General features: G+C 39.7%; 1 protein-coding gene across 2 annotated transcripts in view; it reads right to left on the reverse strand.

Moving 5' to 3' along the window:
- Positions 1-810: 810 nt before the first annotated feature.
- LOC135559530 (gasdermin-E-like) overlaps positions 811-15,758 on the reverse strand; it is a 22,854-nt gene continuing 7,906 nt past the window's right edge. For both annotated transcript variants that reach the window (XM_065027450.1, XM_065027449.1), the window contains exons 5-10: positions 9,074-9,194; positions 8,390-8,515; positions 7,149-7,276; positions 3,331-3,502; positions 3,150-3,223; positions 811-1,309 (exon numbers count right to left, since the gene is read on the reverse strand). In XM_065027450.1, the coding sequence (XP_064883522.1) occupies positions 1,082-1,309; positions 3,150-3,223; positions 3,331-3,502; positions 7,149-7,276; positions 8,390-8,515; positions 9,074-9,194 (849 nt within the window). In that variant the 3' untranslated portion in view covers positions 811-1,081. The remainder of the gene's footprint in view (positions 1,310-3,149; positions 3,224-3,330; positions 3,503-7,148; positions 7,277-8,389; positions 8,516-9,073; positions 9,195-15,758) is intronic.

The raw sequence follows: 15,758 nt of genomic DNA on the forward strand, positions 1-15,758 counted from the left end.
TGTAATGTATTTGTCGGTTTCATGTGGACTCCAGGAAGAGTAGCTACTGCATGTGCAGTATCTAATGTTGTATTATCTAATGGGGATCCTGATAAACTAACCCCCCTGTAATGTCCCACTTTATGTTGTATTATCTAATGGGATCCTAATAAACTAAGACATGGAATGGAATACTGAACTAGTGCAGGAGTAAGACATGGAATGGAATACTGAACTAGTGCAGGAGTAAGACATGGAATGGAATACTGAACTAGTGCAGGAGTAAGACATGGAATGGAATACTGAACTAGTGCAGGAGTAAGACATGGAATGGAATACTGAACTAGTGCAGGAGTAAGACATGGAATGGAATACTGAACTAGTGCAGGAGTAAGACATGGAATGGAATACTGAACTAGTGCAGGAGTAAGACATGGAATGGAATACTGAACTAGTGCAGGAGTAAGACATGGAATGGAATACTGAACTAGTGCAGGAGTAAGACATGGAATGGAATACTGAACTAGTGCAGGAGTAAAACATGGAATGGAATACTGAACTAGTGCAGGAGAAAGACATGGAATGGAATACTGAACTAGTGCAGGAGTAAGACATGGAATGGAATACTGAGCTAGTGCAGGAGTAAGACATGGAATGGAATACTGAACTAGTGCAAGAGTAAGACATGGAATGGAATACTGAACTAGTGCAGGAGTAAGACATGGAATGGAATACTGAACTAGTGCAGGAGTAAGACATGGAATGGAATACTGAACTAGTGCAGGAGTAAAATACTGAATGGTTCAAACAGGATTGACACGTTTCATAATATGCCATTTAGCACTTTTATCCAAAGCAACTTACAGTCATGCGTGCATACCTAGTACATTGCCAAAGCAAGTGAAATAGAAAATAAACCAAATTTAAATAAACAATAAAAAATGAACAGTAAACATCACACTCACAAAATATTATGTAAGAATATTCAAAGATAAATACACAATGCAGGAAATTAACAATCAATGGAAATAGTTGTTTTTCAGTTCAACGTCTGTTTAGAATCTGCGTGTGGGATTCTAGTCCGGGACTCTCTGTCTCTCTCTCAGCTTAAACTAAAAAGGCCTTTCACAGTGATACTCATGACTAGAGGAAGGTATCCAGGCTGGTCCTTCATCTCTGTCCTCAGTGTGTCCTCCTCTCTCTTCAGTGTAACTTTAGAGTGACCAAAGATACTCTCTGTCCTCTGATACAGCTCCTCCTCAGTAAGAACAGCCAGACCTGCATCTCTCAGAGAGAGGGTCTCCCCACTCCCTGCTGCCACATGCTGCACCTGGAGGACAAGCAGCACAGAAATACATTGATATGCTTTATTTTCTGGGTCATTCTTGAATTAATGTGGCATTTGCATCCCTCGACTTTGGAACAATGACAAACACTTTAAAATGACAAATAGTTAGACATTATACATGTTTTAATTGATATTAAACTGTTTATCAATGTGAAACATAATGGAAGTCCTTTATACTGCAAAACTTTATCTTAGTGACATGTTTTTGGGATATATTATTTTGAATGTTATAAAATAAACAAAAGTATTTAATATATTTTATAGATCAATGAAAACAAATATAATACTTTGTTAACCCCTTGAAAATCACTCATTACAAAGACAAATATATATATATATATATCTACAAAGTAAACTAAATTTATGAATACACTGTAGATAGATCAATAAAGCAAAGAAGGCCACTAAAATATATATATATTTACAATTATTATGTGTCCCTAAGTTTTATGTAATTAGTGTTACCGCCTTAAAAAATCACTCATTACAAAGATATACAAGGACCTTGAACATCCCTTCCAGAGGCAAACTGTTATCAGGAAAGGGGTCAATATTAAAGAAGATTTTTAGCTAATCAGACCCTTTTAGTATGTCATCAATGTTATGATTCTATAGATAATTTGGTGTGTTTAAATAAAACGTATAATTGGTGTTACTCAATTTAAATGAAGGGAAATTACACTGAGCAAAATGATTCATCAAATCTCTTTAGTGAATGATTAAGTCAATTAGGTTAAATGACCTTAGATTTGAGATCGGTGGGCTCCATTTAAGAAAATCCTAAAATACTTACAAAAAGTAATTGGTGTGACCTATACTTTGATGCAACACATCGTTCAGCTCCACCACTATCCAAGAGATGGCGCTGATCTGCATGTAATTCTGGCTTTCACTCATGTCACAACATTATATCAGTAAGCAAACACATTTGATGTGTAATTGCTTGAGCTAATCAAGCATACAGTACGTGCTCGCTTCCCTGTTGTATTGTTATTTTGCCAAATGTTATTTGAGGAAAGGCAGCTCGCTAATATTAGTTTATTTAACATGGGAAGATACATTTACATAAACCCCAATACATTTACATAACCCCAAATAAATTTACATAAACCCAAAGACAAATAAATTTTACATAAACCCAAAAAACCCAATATTTACATAAACCCAACACATTTACATTTAAACCCCAAATAAATTTAAAAGACATTTACATTTACATAAACCCAATACATTTACATAACCCCAAATAAATTTACATAAACTCAAAGACATTTACATAAACTCAAAGACATTTACATAAACCCAACACATTTACATAAACCCAATACATTTACATAACCCCAATACATTTACATAACCCCAAAACATTTACATAAACCCCAATACATTTACATAAACCCCAAAACATTTACATAAACCCCAATACATTTTTACATAAACCCAAAGACATTTACATAAACCCCAATACATTTACATTACATAAACCCAATACATTTACATAAACCCAAAACTCAAAGACATTTACATAAACCAAACACATTTACATAAACCCAATTTTACATAAACCCAATACATTTACATAACCCCAATACATTTACATAACCCCAAAACATTTACATAAACCCCAATACATTTACATAAACCCAAATACATTTTTACATAAACCCAAATACATTTACATTACATTTACATAAATTTACATAAACCCAAATTTACATTTTACATAAACCCAAAGACAAAACATTTACATAAACAAAAACCTAGAAAAATGAACTCCAGGTCATACAGGACTGGAGGCTCAATCAAGCAGGTGTGAACTCACCAGGATCTGCAGGGCCTGTAAGACTGGAGGACTGCAACAGGATCCCAACACAGAGAGACCTTCATCTGTCATTCCTGAAGATATAAATATACACACATAAAACCACAGTAGTGAACCTAGTTTCCCAGGAACTGATCAAATAATAACTGGAGAATCCTGTGAAAACTGCTCTCTATCTCACCGTCCATGGCACTGACAATGAGGTGGACGGCACTGAGAAGTGAGGATCTGATCTCGTCCTCATCCTTCCCAACACATTGGTCTACAAGATCCAGTATGGCCTGGACTGTTTCCCTCTCAGACTCTTCCAGGACACCCAGGTCAGGAGTCTCACCTTCACACATCTGATCCAGCTGTGACAAGGGGTGGGGGAGGGGGAGAGAGAGAGAGAGTGTGAGTGAGTGAGTGAGTGAGTGTGAGAGTGAGTGAGTGAGTGAGTGAATGAAGGGTAAAAAGAGACAAGGCAAGCCTTGCCAGGCCTTTGCTCTTGGGGGCGGCAGGTAGACTAGTGGTTAGAGCGTTGGGTCAGTAACCGAAAGGTTGCTACATCGAATCCTCGAGTAGACAAGGTCAAAATCTGTCGTTCTGAACAAGGCAGTTAACCCACTATTCCTAGGATGTCATTGTAAATAAGAATTTGTTCTTAACTGGCTTGCCTGGTTAAATAAAAAAATGCCATCAAAATTTGACATACCAAATGTTGCTACAAATACTTGAATCAGATATAGAACCTGTTACCACTGGTTATGGTTGTGAGGTCTGAGGTCCGCGCACAAAATGGGACAAACACCAAATTGACACTCTGCAGAATTCTGCATCCTCCGTGTACAACATTAAATACCTAATAACACATGCAGAGCAGATTTAGGCAGATACCCACTAATTATCAAAATCCAGAAAAGAGACGTTAAATTCTACAACCATCTAAAAGGAAGCGATTCCCAAACCTTCCATAACAAAGCCATCACCTACGGAGAGATCAACCTGGAGAAGAGTCCCCTCAGCATGCTGGTCCTGGGGCTCTGTTCACAAACACAAACAGACCCCACAGAGCCCCAGGACAGCAACAGCAACATAATTAGACCCAAACAAATCATGAGAAAACAAAAAGATAATTACTTGACACATTGGAAATAATTAACAAAAACTGAGCAAACTAGAATGCTATTTGGCCCTAAACAGAGAGAACAAACACACTGGCAGAATACCTGACCACTGTGACTGACCCAAAATTAAAGAAAGCTTTGACTATGTAGAGACTCAGTGAGCATAGCCTTGCTATTGAGAAAGGCCGCCATAGGCCGACCTGGATTTCAAGAGAAGACAGGCTATGTGCACACTGCCCACATGAGGTGGAAACTGAGCTGCACTTCCTAACCTCCTGCCAAATGTAAGACCATATTAGAGACACATATATCCCTCAGATTACACAAACCCACAAAGAATTTGAAAACAAATCCTATTTTGATAAACTCCCTTAACTATTGGGTGAAATACCACAGTGTGCCATCACAGCAGCAAGATTTGTGACCTGTTTCCACAAGAAAAGGGCAACCAGTGAAGAACAAACACCATTGTAATTACAACCCATATTTATGTTGATTTATTTTTGCTTTTGTACTTTAACTATTTGCACATCGTTGCAACATATTTGAAATGTCTTTATTATTTTGGAACTTTTGTGAGTGTAATGCTTACTGTTAATTTTTTATTGTTTATTTCACTTTTGTTTATTATATTTTTCACTTGCTTTGTCAATGTAAACATACAGTACCAGTCAGAAGTTTGGACATAGCTACTCATTCAAGGATTTTTCTTCATTTTTATTATTTTCTATATTGTAGAATAAGTGAAGACATTGTAACGATGAAATTACACATATGGAATCATGTAGTAACCAAAAAAGTGTTAAACAAATCAAAATATATTTTAGATTCTTCAAAATGACCCCCCTTTGCCTTGATGACAGCTTTGCACACTCTTGGCATTCCCTCAACCAGCTTTACATGGAATGCTTTTCCAACAGTCTTGAAGTAGTTCCCACATATGCTGAGCACTTGCTGGCTGCTTTTCCTTCACTCTGCGGTCCAATTCAGCCCAAACCATCTCAATTGGGTTGAGGTCGGGTGATTGTGGAGGCCAGGTCATCTGATACAGCACTCCATCACTCTCCTTCTTGGTCAAATAGCCCTTACACAGCCTGGAGGTGTGTTTGGGGTCATTGTCCTGTTGAAAAACAAATGATAGTCCCACTAAGAACAAACCAGATGTGATGGAGTATCGCTGCAGAATGCTGTGGTAGCCATGCTGGTTAAGTGTGCCTTGAATTCTAAATAAATCACAGACAGTGTCTCCAGCAAAGCACCCCACACCATCACACCTCCTCCTCCGTGCTTTCCGGTGGGAACCACACATGCGGAGATAATCCGTTCACCTACTCTCTGCATCTCACAAACACACGTCACTTGGAACCAAAAATCGCAAATTTGGACTCATCAGACCAAAGTTGTGACGTGATGAGGTTGGATCCAGGTGCAGAGAAGAGACCAGATGAGGAATCAGTGGTTAAACATACATACTACTGAGAAACGGTATCCAACGGATCACAGTAACAACAAACACTAAGTCTCAAAAACTCACTCAGGAAACAAACGCACACGGTAAACAATTCAAGCTTCAGCAAAGCAGAAAACACACCTGTTTTAACAGGGAAATCATAATGAATAATAGGACTCAGCTGAGTGTTATCAATGTCTCTGGGTGACAGGTGGAACCATGACAAAAGGACAGATTTCCACCAGTCTAATGTCCATTGCTTGTGTTTCTTATCCCAAGCAAGTCTCTTATTATTATTGGTGTCCTTTAGTAGTGGTTCATCTTTGTAGCAATTTGACCATGAAGGCCTGATTCACAGTCTCCTCTGAACAGTTGAACTCCATAAGCATTTATTTGGGCTGCAATTTCTGAGGCTGGTAACTCTAATGAACTTATCCTCTGCAGCAAAGGTAACTCTGGGTCTTTCTTTCCTGTGGTGGTCCTCATGAGAGCCAGTTTCGTCATAGAACTTGATGGTTTTTGCAACATTTTCCACATTGACTGACCTTCATGTCATAAAGTAATGATGGACTGTATTTTCTCTTTGCTTATTTGAGCTGTTCTTGCCATAATATGGACTTGGTCTTTTACCAAGTAGGGTGATCTTCTGTATACTACCCCTACTTTGTCACAACACAGCTGATTGGCTCATACTGTAAGGACCGACGCTGGAGTAGAGAAGCAGGTACGGGGAGTCAAACATTTAATCAGAACAGACATAGAACAAGACAGGAAGAGCATCAGCACAATGCTGAAGTAGGGAAAAGAGGGGGGGACAGACAGATATAGGGGAGGTAATGAAAGAGGTGATTGAGTCCAGGTGAGTCCAATAACCGCTGATGCGAGTGACGGGGGAAGGCAGGTGTGCGTAATGATGGCTGGCAGGAGTTCATAATGCTGGGGAGCCTGGAGCGGGAGCCGGCATGACACAAACGCATTGAGAAGGAAAGAAATTCCACAAATTAACTTTTAACAAGGCACACCTGTTAATTGAAATACATTCCAGGTGACTACTTCATGAAGCTGGTTGAGAGAATGCCAAGAGTGTTTAAAGCTGTCATCAATGCAAAGGGTGGCTACTTTGAAGAATCTCAGATATGTGTTATTTCATAGTTTTGATGTCTTCACTATTATTCTACAATGTAGAAAACAGTAAAAAATAAGATAAACCCTTGAATGAGTAGGTGTCTCCAAACTTCTGACTGGTACTGTATGTTTCCCATGCCAATAAAGCCCCTTAAATTGACATTGAATTGAATTGAGAGAGAAAGAGAGAGAGAGTATATTTAACACAGAGAGAATATTACAGATATTCAGGGTGAGATATTCATTCCTGCCATTAGTTGTGTGTGTGTGTGTCTACATTGTGTGTGTTTGGGCCCTGTTTCTGTACGTCTCACTCACAACACTCTCCAGCACACTGACTGCTTCTCTGTCCTCCATGGTTGTCTTGAGGAGCTGGAGCAGAGAGGAGCGTTTGGCTGCCGGAAGGATTAACAGGAGCTGGAAATGACCACTCAGTTTCTCCAGTTCTGTCAACACACAAACAATACAGAAACCATTTTATCAAAGTGTCTTATTTCCATGTAACAAATCCATACATTTTTATATATTTCAAAAGTGTGGTAACTTTGTAATTACTAATCAAAGAGAAATATTGAACATTCCATAGACATTACATTTTGACCAGATGTTCCATTCAGTAGACTACATGTTGACCAGGCGTTCCATTCAGTAGACTACATTTTGACCAGACGTTCCATTCAGTAGACTACATGTTTACCAGACGTTCCATTCAGTAGACTACATGTTGACCAGACGTTCCATTCAGTAGACTACATGTTGACCAGACGTTCCATTCAGTAGACTACATTACAGACGTTCCATTCAGTAGACCAGACATTCCATTCAGTAGACTACATTACATGTTGACCAGATGTTCCATTCAGTAGACTACATTACATGTTGACCAGACATTCCATTCAGTAGACTACATTACATGTTGACCAGATGTTCCATTCAGTAGACTACATTACATGTTGACCAGATGTACCATTCAGTAGACTACATTACATGTTGACCAGATGTTCCATTCAGTAGACTACATTACATGTTGACCAGACGTTCCATTCAGTAGACTACATTACATGTTGACCAGACATTCCATTCAGTAGACTACATTACATTTTGACCAGACGTTCCATTCAGTGGACTACATTACATGTTGACCAGACATTCCATTCAGTAGACTACACTACATGTTGACCAGACGTTCCATTCAGTAGACTACATCACATGTTGATAAGATCTTCCATTCAGTAGACTACATGTTGACCAGACATTCCATTCAGTAGACTACATTACATTTTGACCAAACATCCCATTCAGTAGACTACATGTTGACAAGACGTTCCATTCAGTGGACTACATGTTGACCAGACGTTCCATTCAGTAGACTACATTACATGTTGACCAGACGTTCCATTCAGTAGACTACATTACATGTTGACCAGACATTCCATTCAGTAGACTACATGTTGACCAGACATTCCATTCAGTAGACTACATGTTGACCAGACGTTCCATTCAGTAGACTACATGTTGACCGCTAAACAGGAGACATTACCCTCCACTGGCATTATTACCTTTGTTCAGATTTAGGGGACTGTTGGTATCAAAGTCGCCTCCCAGGTCCATAAATCCATCTACTTCCAACCCCTCCTTTGACTTATCTATTTCAAAGCCCCCATTGTTGCAGATGAGGCACAGCTCTGTGAACAAGAGCAGACAACAGTCATAACCAGTCACACACAGACAGATACAGTGGCCATACTAAATACAGTGGATATACTAAATACAGTGGATATACTAAATACAGTGGCTATACTAAATACAGTGGCTATACTAAATACAGTGGCTGTACTAAATACAGTGTATATACTAAATACAGTGGCTATACTAAATACAGTGTATATACTAAATACAGTGGCTATACTAAATACAGTGGCTATACTAAATACAGTGGCTATACTAAATACAGTGGCTGTACTAAATACAGTGTATATACTAAATACAGTGGCTATACTAAATACAGTGGCTATACTAAATACAGTGGCTATACTAAATACAGTGGCTGTACTAAATACAGTGGATATACTAAATACAGTGGCTATACTAAATACTGTGGATATACTAAATACAGTGGCTATACTAAATACAGTGGGATACACTAAATACACTGAGGAACACAGATGCTGGCTGTGTACTTTACCATGGTACTTAACCATACAGCTATACCTGGGACATTGACAAACCATACACTTCCTCACCAAACTTTCCATTGCATTTGACGTAGAGTTCAATCAGACTGTAGGCCATGACAGTATTTGCAGGAATACCCAGTGACACATCACTATCTGTCTGAGTACTGCCGCTCTGCTTCATAGAGGCCTGTGGAGAAAATGTCAAATCAGTCAGAGACGTTTGGTACACAGATGACCGAGATTCTAACCCAGACAGTCATCTATTCAAAGGACCTTGCTCCCAGACAGACTAAATAACTTCTTTGCTCGCTTTGAGGACAATACAGTGCCACTGACACGGCCCGCTACCAAAACCTGCGGACTCTCCTTCACTGCAGCCGATGTGAGTAAAACATGAAACGTTTTAACCCTCGCAAGGCTGCAGGCCCAGACGGCATCCCCAGCAGCGTCCTCAGAGCATGCGCAGACCAGTGTGTTTACGGACATATTCAATCAAACCTTATCCCAGTCTGCCGTTCCCACATACTTCAAGAGGGCCACCATTGTTCCTGTTCCCAAGAAAGCTAAGGTAACTGAGCTAAATGACTACCGCCCTTTAGCACTCACTTCCGTCATCATGAAGTGCTTTGAGAGACGAGTCAAGGACGATATCACCTCCATCCTACCTGACACCCTAGACCCACTCCAATTTGCTTACCACCAAAATAGGTCCACAGACGATGCAATTGCAACCACACTGCACACTGCCCTAACCCATCTGGACAAGAGGAATACCTATGTGAGAATGCTGTTCATCGACTACAGCTCAGCATTTAAAACCATAGTACCCTCCAAACTCATCATCACCCTGGGTCTCGACCCCGCCCTGTGCAACTGGGTACTGGACTTCTCCACTCCGCTGATCTTCAACACTGGGGCACCACAAGGGTGCGTTCTGAGCCCTCTCCTGTACTCCCTGTTCACCCATGACTGCATGGCCATTCACGCCTCCAACTCAATCATCAAGTTTGCGGACAACACTACAGTGGTAGGCTTGATTACAATGACGAGATGGCCTACAGGGAGGAGGTGAGGGCCCTCGGAAAATAACCTCACACTCAAAGTCAACAAAACAAAGGAGACGATGTCGTGGAGGATCGTTACAGAATATAACACTTGTGAATTCAATATAGGCTTTTAATACAAACATATCAGAAGCCTAGATGGTCCGCGGAACACACCCTTTTCCAGAGCACTCGCTCTGATTTATACACATACAACATATGAGTCCATCCCACATGCAAATGAAGTTATTTCCCTCAGTCCATCTGCCACCATTATATCCCAATCTGTGCATCCTGCTTGTTCACGCCCAATAACGGCCATATCTGATTTCAGTCAAGTTATAATGGTGACAGGACCTCTTCATGCCCCAGAAATACTACATGCCCATCTATCCTATGGGCCCCTTATGTTCAGCTTGGTGTGGTCTTTGGTATGTCTGTCCTTATTAGGACTAGTAGACTATGTGTCTCTTCTCTTCATGTCCTAAAAATATATGTCCTATGCCTATAGTCCATCAGTTGGTCATTTGGCTGACCCCCTCCTTTGTATGTCCCTCTGACCTTGGTATGTCCAGCTGTCCTATGCTCTCATGGCCTTACTCTGGTTTCCTGTCCTATACAATAGACAATGCATTTTACCAGAATGGCAAATGCACTCTAAGTGTATCTTTCTCTTGTGGTACAGTATTAAGTTTCTCCCTATATGTAGATCTTTCTCCCACAAAACCCTCCTCTGGTGCTAATTTAGCCCCAAAAACTACACTAAAAGGACATATAGGGTGGAGGCCAATACCAATAGTTACCAAAAACATTAACAAAAATAAAGCTTACAAATCACCTGAACCAAACATCTCCAGATCCTATTTGAAACATAAAACACTTACAAAACCCAACTAGACCAAACATCTCCAGATCCTATTTGAAACATAAAACACTTACAAAACCCAACTAGACCAAACATCTCCAGATCCTATTTGAAACATAAAACACTTACAAAACCCAACTAGACCAAACATCTCCAGATCCTATTTGAAACATAAAACACTTACAAAACCCAACTAGACCAAACATCTCCAGATCCTATTTGAAACATAAAACACTTACAAAACCCAACTAGACCAAACATCTCCAGATCCTATTTGAAACATAAAACACTTACAAAACCAAACTAGACCAAACATCTCCAGATCCTATTTGAAACATAAAACACTTACAAAACCCAACTAGACCAAACATCTCCAGATCCTATTTGAAACATAAAACACTTACAAAACCCAACTAGACCAAACATCTCCAGATCCTATTTGAAACATAAAACACTTACAAAACCCAACTAGACCAAACATCTCCAGATCCTATTTGAAACATAAAACACTTACAAAACCCAACTAGACCAAACATCTCCAGATCCTATTTGAAACATAAAACACTTACAAAACCCAACTAGACCAAACATCTCCAGATCCTATTTGAAACATAAAACACTTACAAAACCCAACTAGACCAAACATCTCCAGATCCTATTTGAAACATAAAACACTTACAAAACCCAACTAGACCAAACATCTCCAAACAATAACATAGATAGGAGTAAAAGATCTAGTCTGTAAAGAATAAAACACTTATAATCATTATATTGTGAAGAAGCAATGAGCATGTAGTTTGCCCACACATCCAGAAACAATCAGCTATTCCTTAATCCTGATTCTTTAACATTTCAAGATATAATGTTACTTGAGTTATATTACCACATTTTACCTTTGTGTTTTACAATCATTACTTTATCAAATTGACTAACTCCTGCAGTTTCTATCACCCAAATAGTTTATTCAATTAACTATAGTGTTTCCCACATCCCATTATCTCCATAGCTGTAGAAACATTCATTTTTTCCCCCTTTCTTTTCTTTTTACAATTAGTAAACTCATCTTTATGAGGATCATTCAATTCAGTTCTTATGTTGCACATTCATGTTCTCACAGCATATTTTTATTTAATTCACTTCTGCCTTTAGTGTTACCTAGTGCCAAACTGCATTCTATGTTACACAAAGGAATGTAGTATTTTCTCTGAATACATTGAACATTTTACATGTAACACATTCTTCAAATGATGCAAGTTCAGGTACTATCAAAAGATCAGACAAAGGTGATTTTCTACACAAAATACAATTGTTTATCCTATGTTGATTTTTTTCTGTATACTTAGCCCTTTCGTACCACTCGTTCTTCACTACTTCTTCTCGTGTGGCGTCCTTTAGTGGTTCTGATTCTGAGATATATGGCGCTTTTACAATGTTTTTGTCTTGAGGTATATCATTAGAGTTTGTCAAAAAGTTCCAAATGTCAGTAAAGAACCCTCCTGGTTCTGATGCTTTAGGTTTCTTTGTGGGTACATTGGACTGCTTGGTAAGGGCAGTTGATGTTATCTTAGTGGTAGCTACTGTGGTCTTCACAGCAGCTTCCACTGTTGTTGTCGTTCTAGCTACCACAGGCTCTTCCTGTTTAGGTATTGGCGTAGGACCAATTCTAATGACTGAGGTGCTACTCCCTTCGGTCAATCTCGTTGTCATTATTTCAACTATTAATTCTTCACCTTCAACTGGTTCAATCTGATTCATGGTGAGCACCCACTCGTCTACTTCTTTGGTTAACATCAGGTCACATCCTTTTGGGTCCCAAATGACTTCTCCCTTCGTGTGATGATGTGTCCTTCCACAGAATGCAATCTCAGGTAGAGGCTTGGTCCTTTTGATTGAGATTGGTTTCTGTTCTCCCGTTTCAGTTCTGTGTTGAGGTGGAACAGAGATTCTAACCTTGTCAGTCTTTTTAGATTGTTTGGCTGGTTCCTCTTCTCTTCCTGTTTCCACCCTACATCTTGATTGTGTGTGAGTCTGTTGATGCTATACTAGCGTTCACTGTTACTTCTGTTATGTCAATGTCATTGTTCTTCTGTGGTTCTAACTTCAAGTGTCTGTTAAGGAGACCATTCAAGAGCTGAAAAGTCAATTGTGGGGAAATCCCCATTTTCTTCAGCTTGCTGGACTTTTCCTCCTCTTTGTGGGGTCTCTCCTTCTGTTCCTTGTGAGGCCTCTCCTCCTCTTTCTTCCCCTGAGGCTCCCTCTTCAGGCCGGACTGGGCTTCCATCTGGAAGGGTGTAATTTTAGGGAAGAGATGTTCCCATTCTGTAGGTGATACTTCGGGGTCCCACTGTGGAGGGCTTCTGTCAAAAGAGTTCTGCCACAACAGGTATGTCATCAAGAGTATCAGGCATGTTACTCCCTCCCATCCCTGGACTCTCTGGCCCCACAGGAGTGAATTTCCGTTGTTCGCAGGTTCTCTCTCCAGTGTTGTCTCTCCTTCGCCTTCTTCTGGGTGCATTAGGCGATGCACCTGTCGTATTTTGGCTTTCTCTTGGTCTGCTGTTCTCTTGGCTCCTCCCTGGCGTCTCGATTGCTTTCGCTGTTCCTGCTCCTTCCGAGCTCCTTCCTGATGGATCAGCATCCTCTGTGTCCTCATCTCTATATGGTTGTGTCATTCTTTCTGTTGGGACTCAGGTGCAGTGATTCAGATGGTACCATGGTACCACGTCTTGCTTCCTTTCACTTGGACGGCCGTGTTTGTTGCTGCGGCCTCCTCGTAGGGTCTTTCTCTCCTCGGTTGATCCCACTTCCTCCGGAACACTTAAACATAGACTAGATCTCCTGGTATCACTGGGAGAGGTCCTTCTGGTCCCGTTGGATCATCAGACGTGGAACTTCTCGTCCTGGTTCAGGTTTCTGCCTTCTTTCTGCGAGGCATTCAGACTTAGAGACTTATGGCCTCTGTTCTATGATTACACCATACATTATCTTACTTCCATCACTCATCACACAACAAACTAACATTCCAGCTGAAGCTGGCAAACCCTTCTCCATCTGGTTTCCTAAACATAAGACTTGGAAAGCAAAGGACAAAACATAACAGTATTGACAATGTTATGTGTTATGCATGAATATATTCATGAATACTGAACTCTGAGACCATGACAATTCCCACTCTCTCTTCACTTGACTCTATGCCTCCATGATACTTTTCTGCTGGACTCCACAAAAATGAAAGCCCTGAAAAGCTTCCTCGTGCTTCCACCCAGTCTTCCCCTTTCGGCCCCAGGTTCTGAGAGGTGTTCCCAAATCATGTCATTTTTTACTTAGTTCCCCATCTGCTCTATTTCAACTGATAAGCATGTGCATAACCTTAATCAACATGATTTATTCTTGAAGTAATTCAACACTGTATCTGCTTTCACATCAAGCCTTCAACATGTTGTTTAGAGTACAACTACCCTAACATCTATCCTTTTTCACATGATGCATTAACAAATAAAACAAGTAACCCCCAAACTCAACCCAGTATGTCTACAGTGGAATCTAGTCTCTCTCTCTCTCTCTCTCTGGTTCCACGTCCTCTGTCATGGTGTTTTCAGCTCACCCATTATTCAGCTGAACCTTACTTCTTGTGAGACTTATGCACCCATCAAAGAGAGACATGACGATCTTTACCACTGCAGGTACTGTAAGAAGTATACCCCAGCCTGGTGTATCTTGATGTACACTCAGTCACCAGAATTCAGCCCATGCCCTTCCATCTGGCCTCTTATGTGCTGTTTTTTCCCGAGGACATACACACTAACACATGAGTTATTTCCTGACAACAGACGTTCTTCTTATAGCAAGATCACTAAATCTTAATTTTTAAATAACAGCCCTATGTAAACATTCTGTCTCAAATACCTGACCTCCTGCCACAAAAATATTCATAATGATAGCCAAATTATGGTCCCTACAGCAACTGCTGTAAGAATAACATGTAATCAGTCAAGTGTCTTCCAGTTGGAAGAATATCCAATCCTAACAAAACTAAGTCCTAAGCTTCTTAAACTTTTCCTTTTCCACTTTTTTTAGTGTTCAAAATACCACCACTTATTTATTTTACCCTAATCTAGGTATGTGTATTGTTCTATTTACTTTAGAATTGTCCCTATATTTTATATTCCTATATTTTTACAAGACCAACTGTCCTTCCTTTTCTGTGAGTTATCTCGTCTATTAATATACATTGTTTCTAGAAATAACACCCCTCCGCTACCATAACCTTCATGTATGAGCCCCCAATGTAGTTACAGTTTTTCTAACACATAACACATAAGTCACTACTCCTAATTTCCTTCCATAGTTTGATACATACTTAAACATTCTCAAATCAGTTAAGAGCGTCTGCTAAATGACTTAAATGTAAATGTAAATGTAGTCAATTTATATCAGTCCCTCCTCAGGAACAATATACACACTTATTTTCCGCATGTCACGCCTTGGTCTTAGTATTTAGTGTTTTCTTTAATTATTTGTTCAGGCCAGGGTGTGACATGGGTTTATTGTGTTGTCGTATTGGGGTTTAGTAGGTATTGGGATTGAGCAAAACAAAAATAAATTGACCAAACAAGAAAAAATAGTAAAGTAAATTATAATAACTGCATATTTGCAATAAATTACCACTATTTGTAATGTAATTAAACCTGGGGAAAACGTCCATCCGTTTCATCTATGCCCATGTTATGTTGGTCTCTTTCTTCTTCATCCTTGGGTGTTATCGCACAACAGACTATACCTTTTATTCAATTACTTATATCATTCCAATTTATCACTCCAATTACAATGACATTGTAAAACA

The sequence above is a fragment of the Oncorhynchus nerka genome, linkage group LG14 (genome assembly GCF_034236695.1).
Source record: "Oncorhynchus nerka isolate Pitt River linkage group LG14, Oner_Uvic_2.0, whole genome shotgun sequence".
Taxonomy (NCBI): domain Eukaryota; kingdom Metazoa; phylum Chordata; class Actinopteri; order Salmoniformes; family Salmonidae; genus Oncorhynchus; species Oncorhynchus nerka.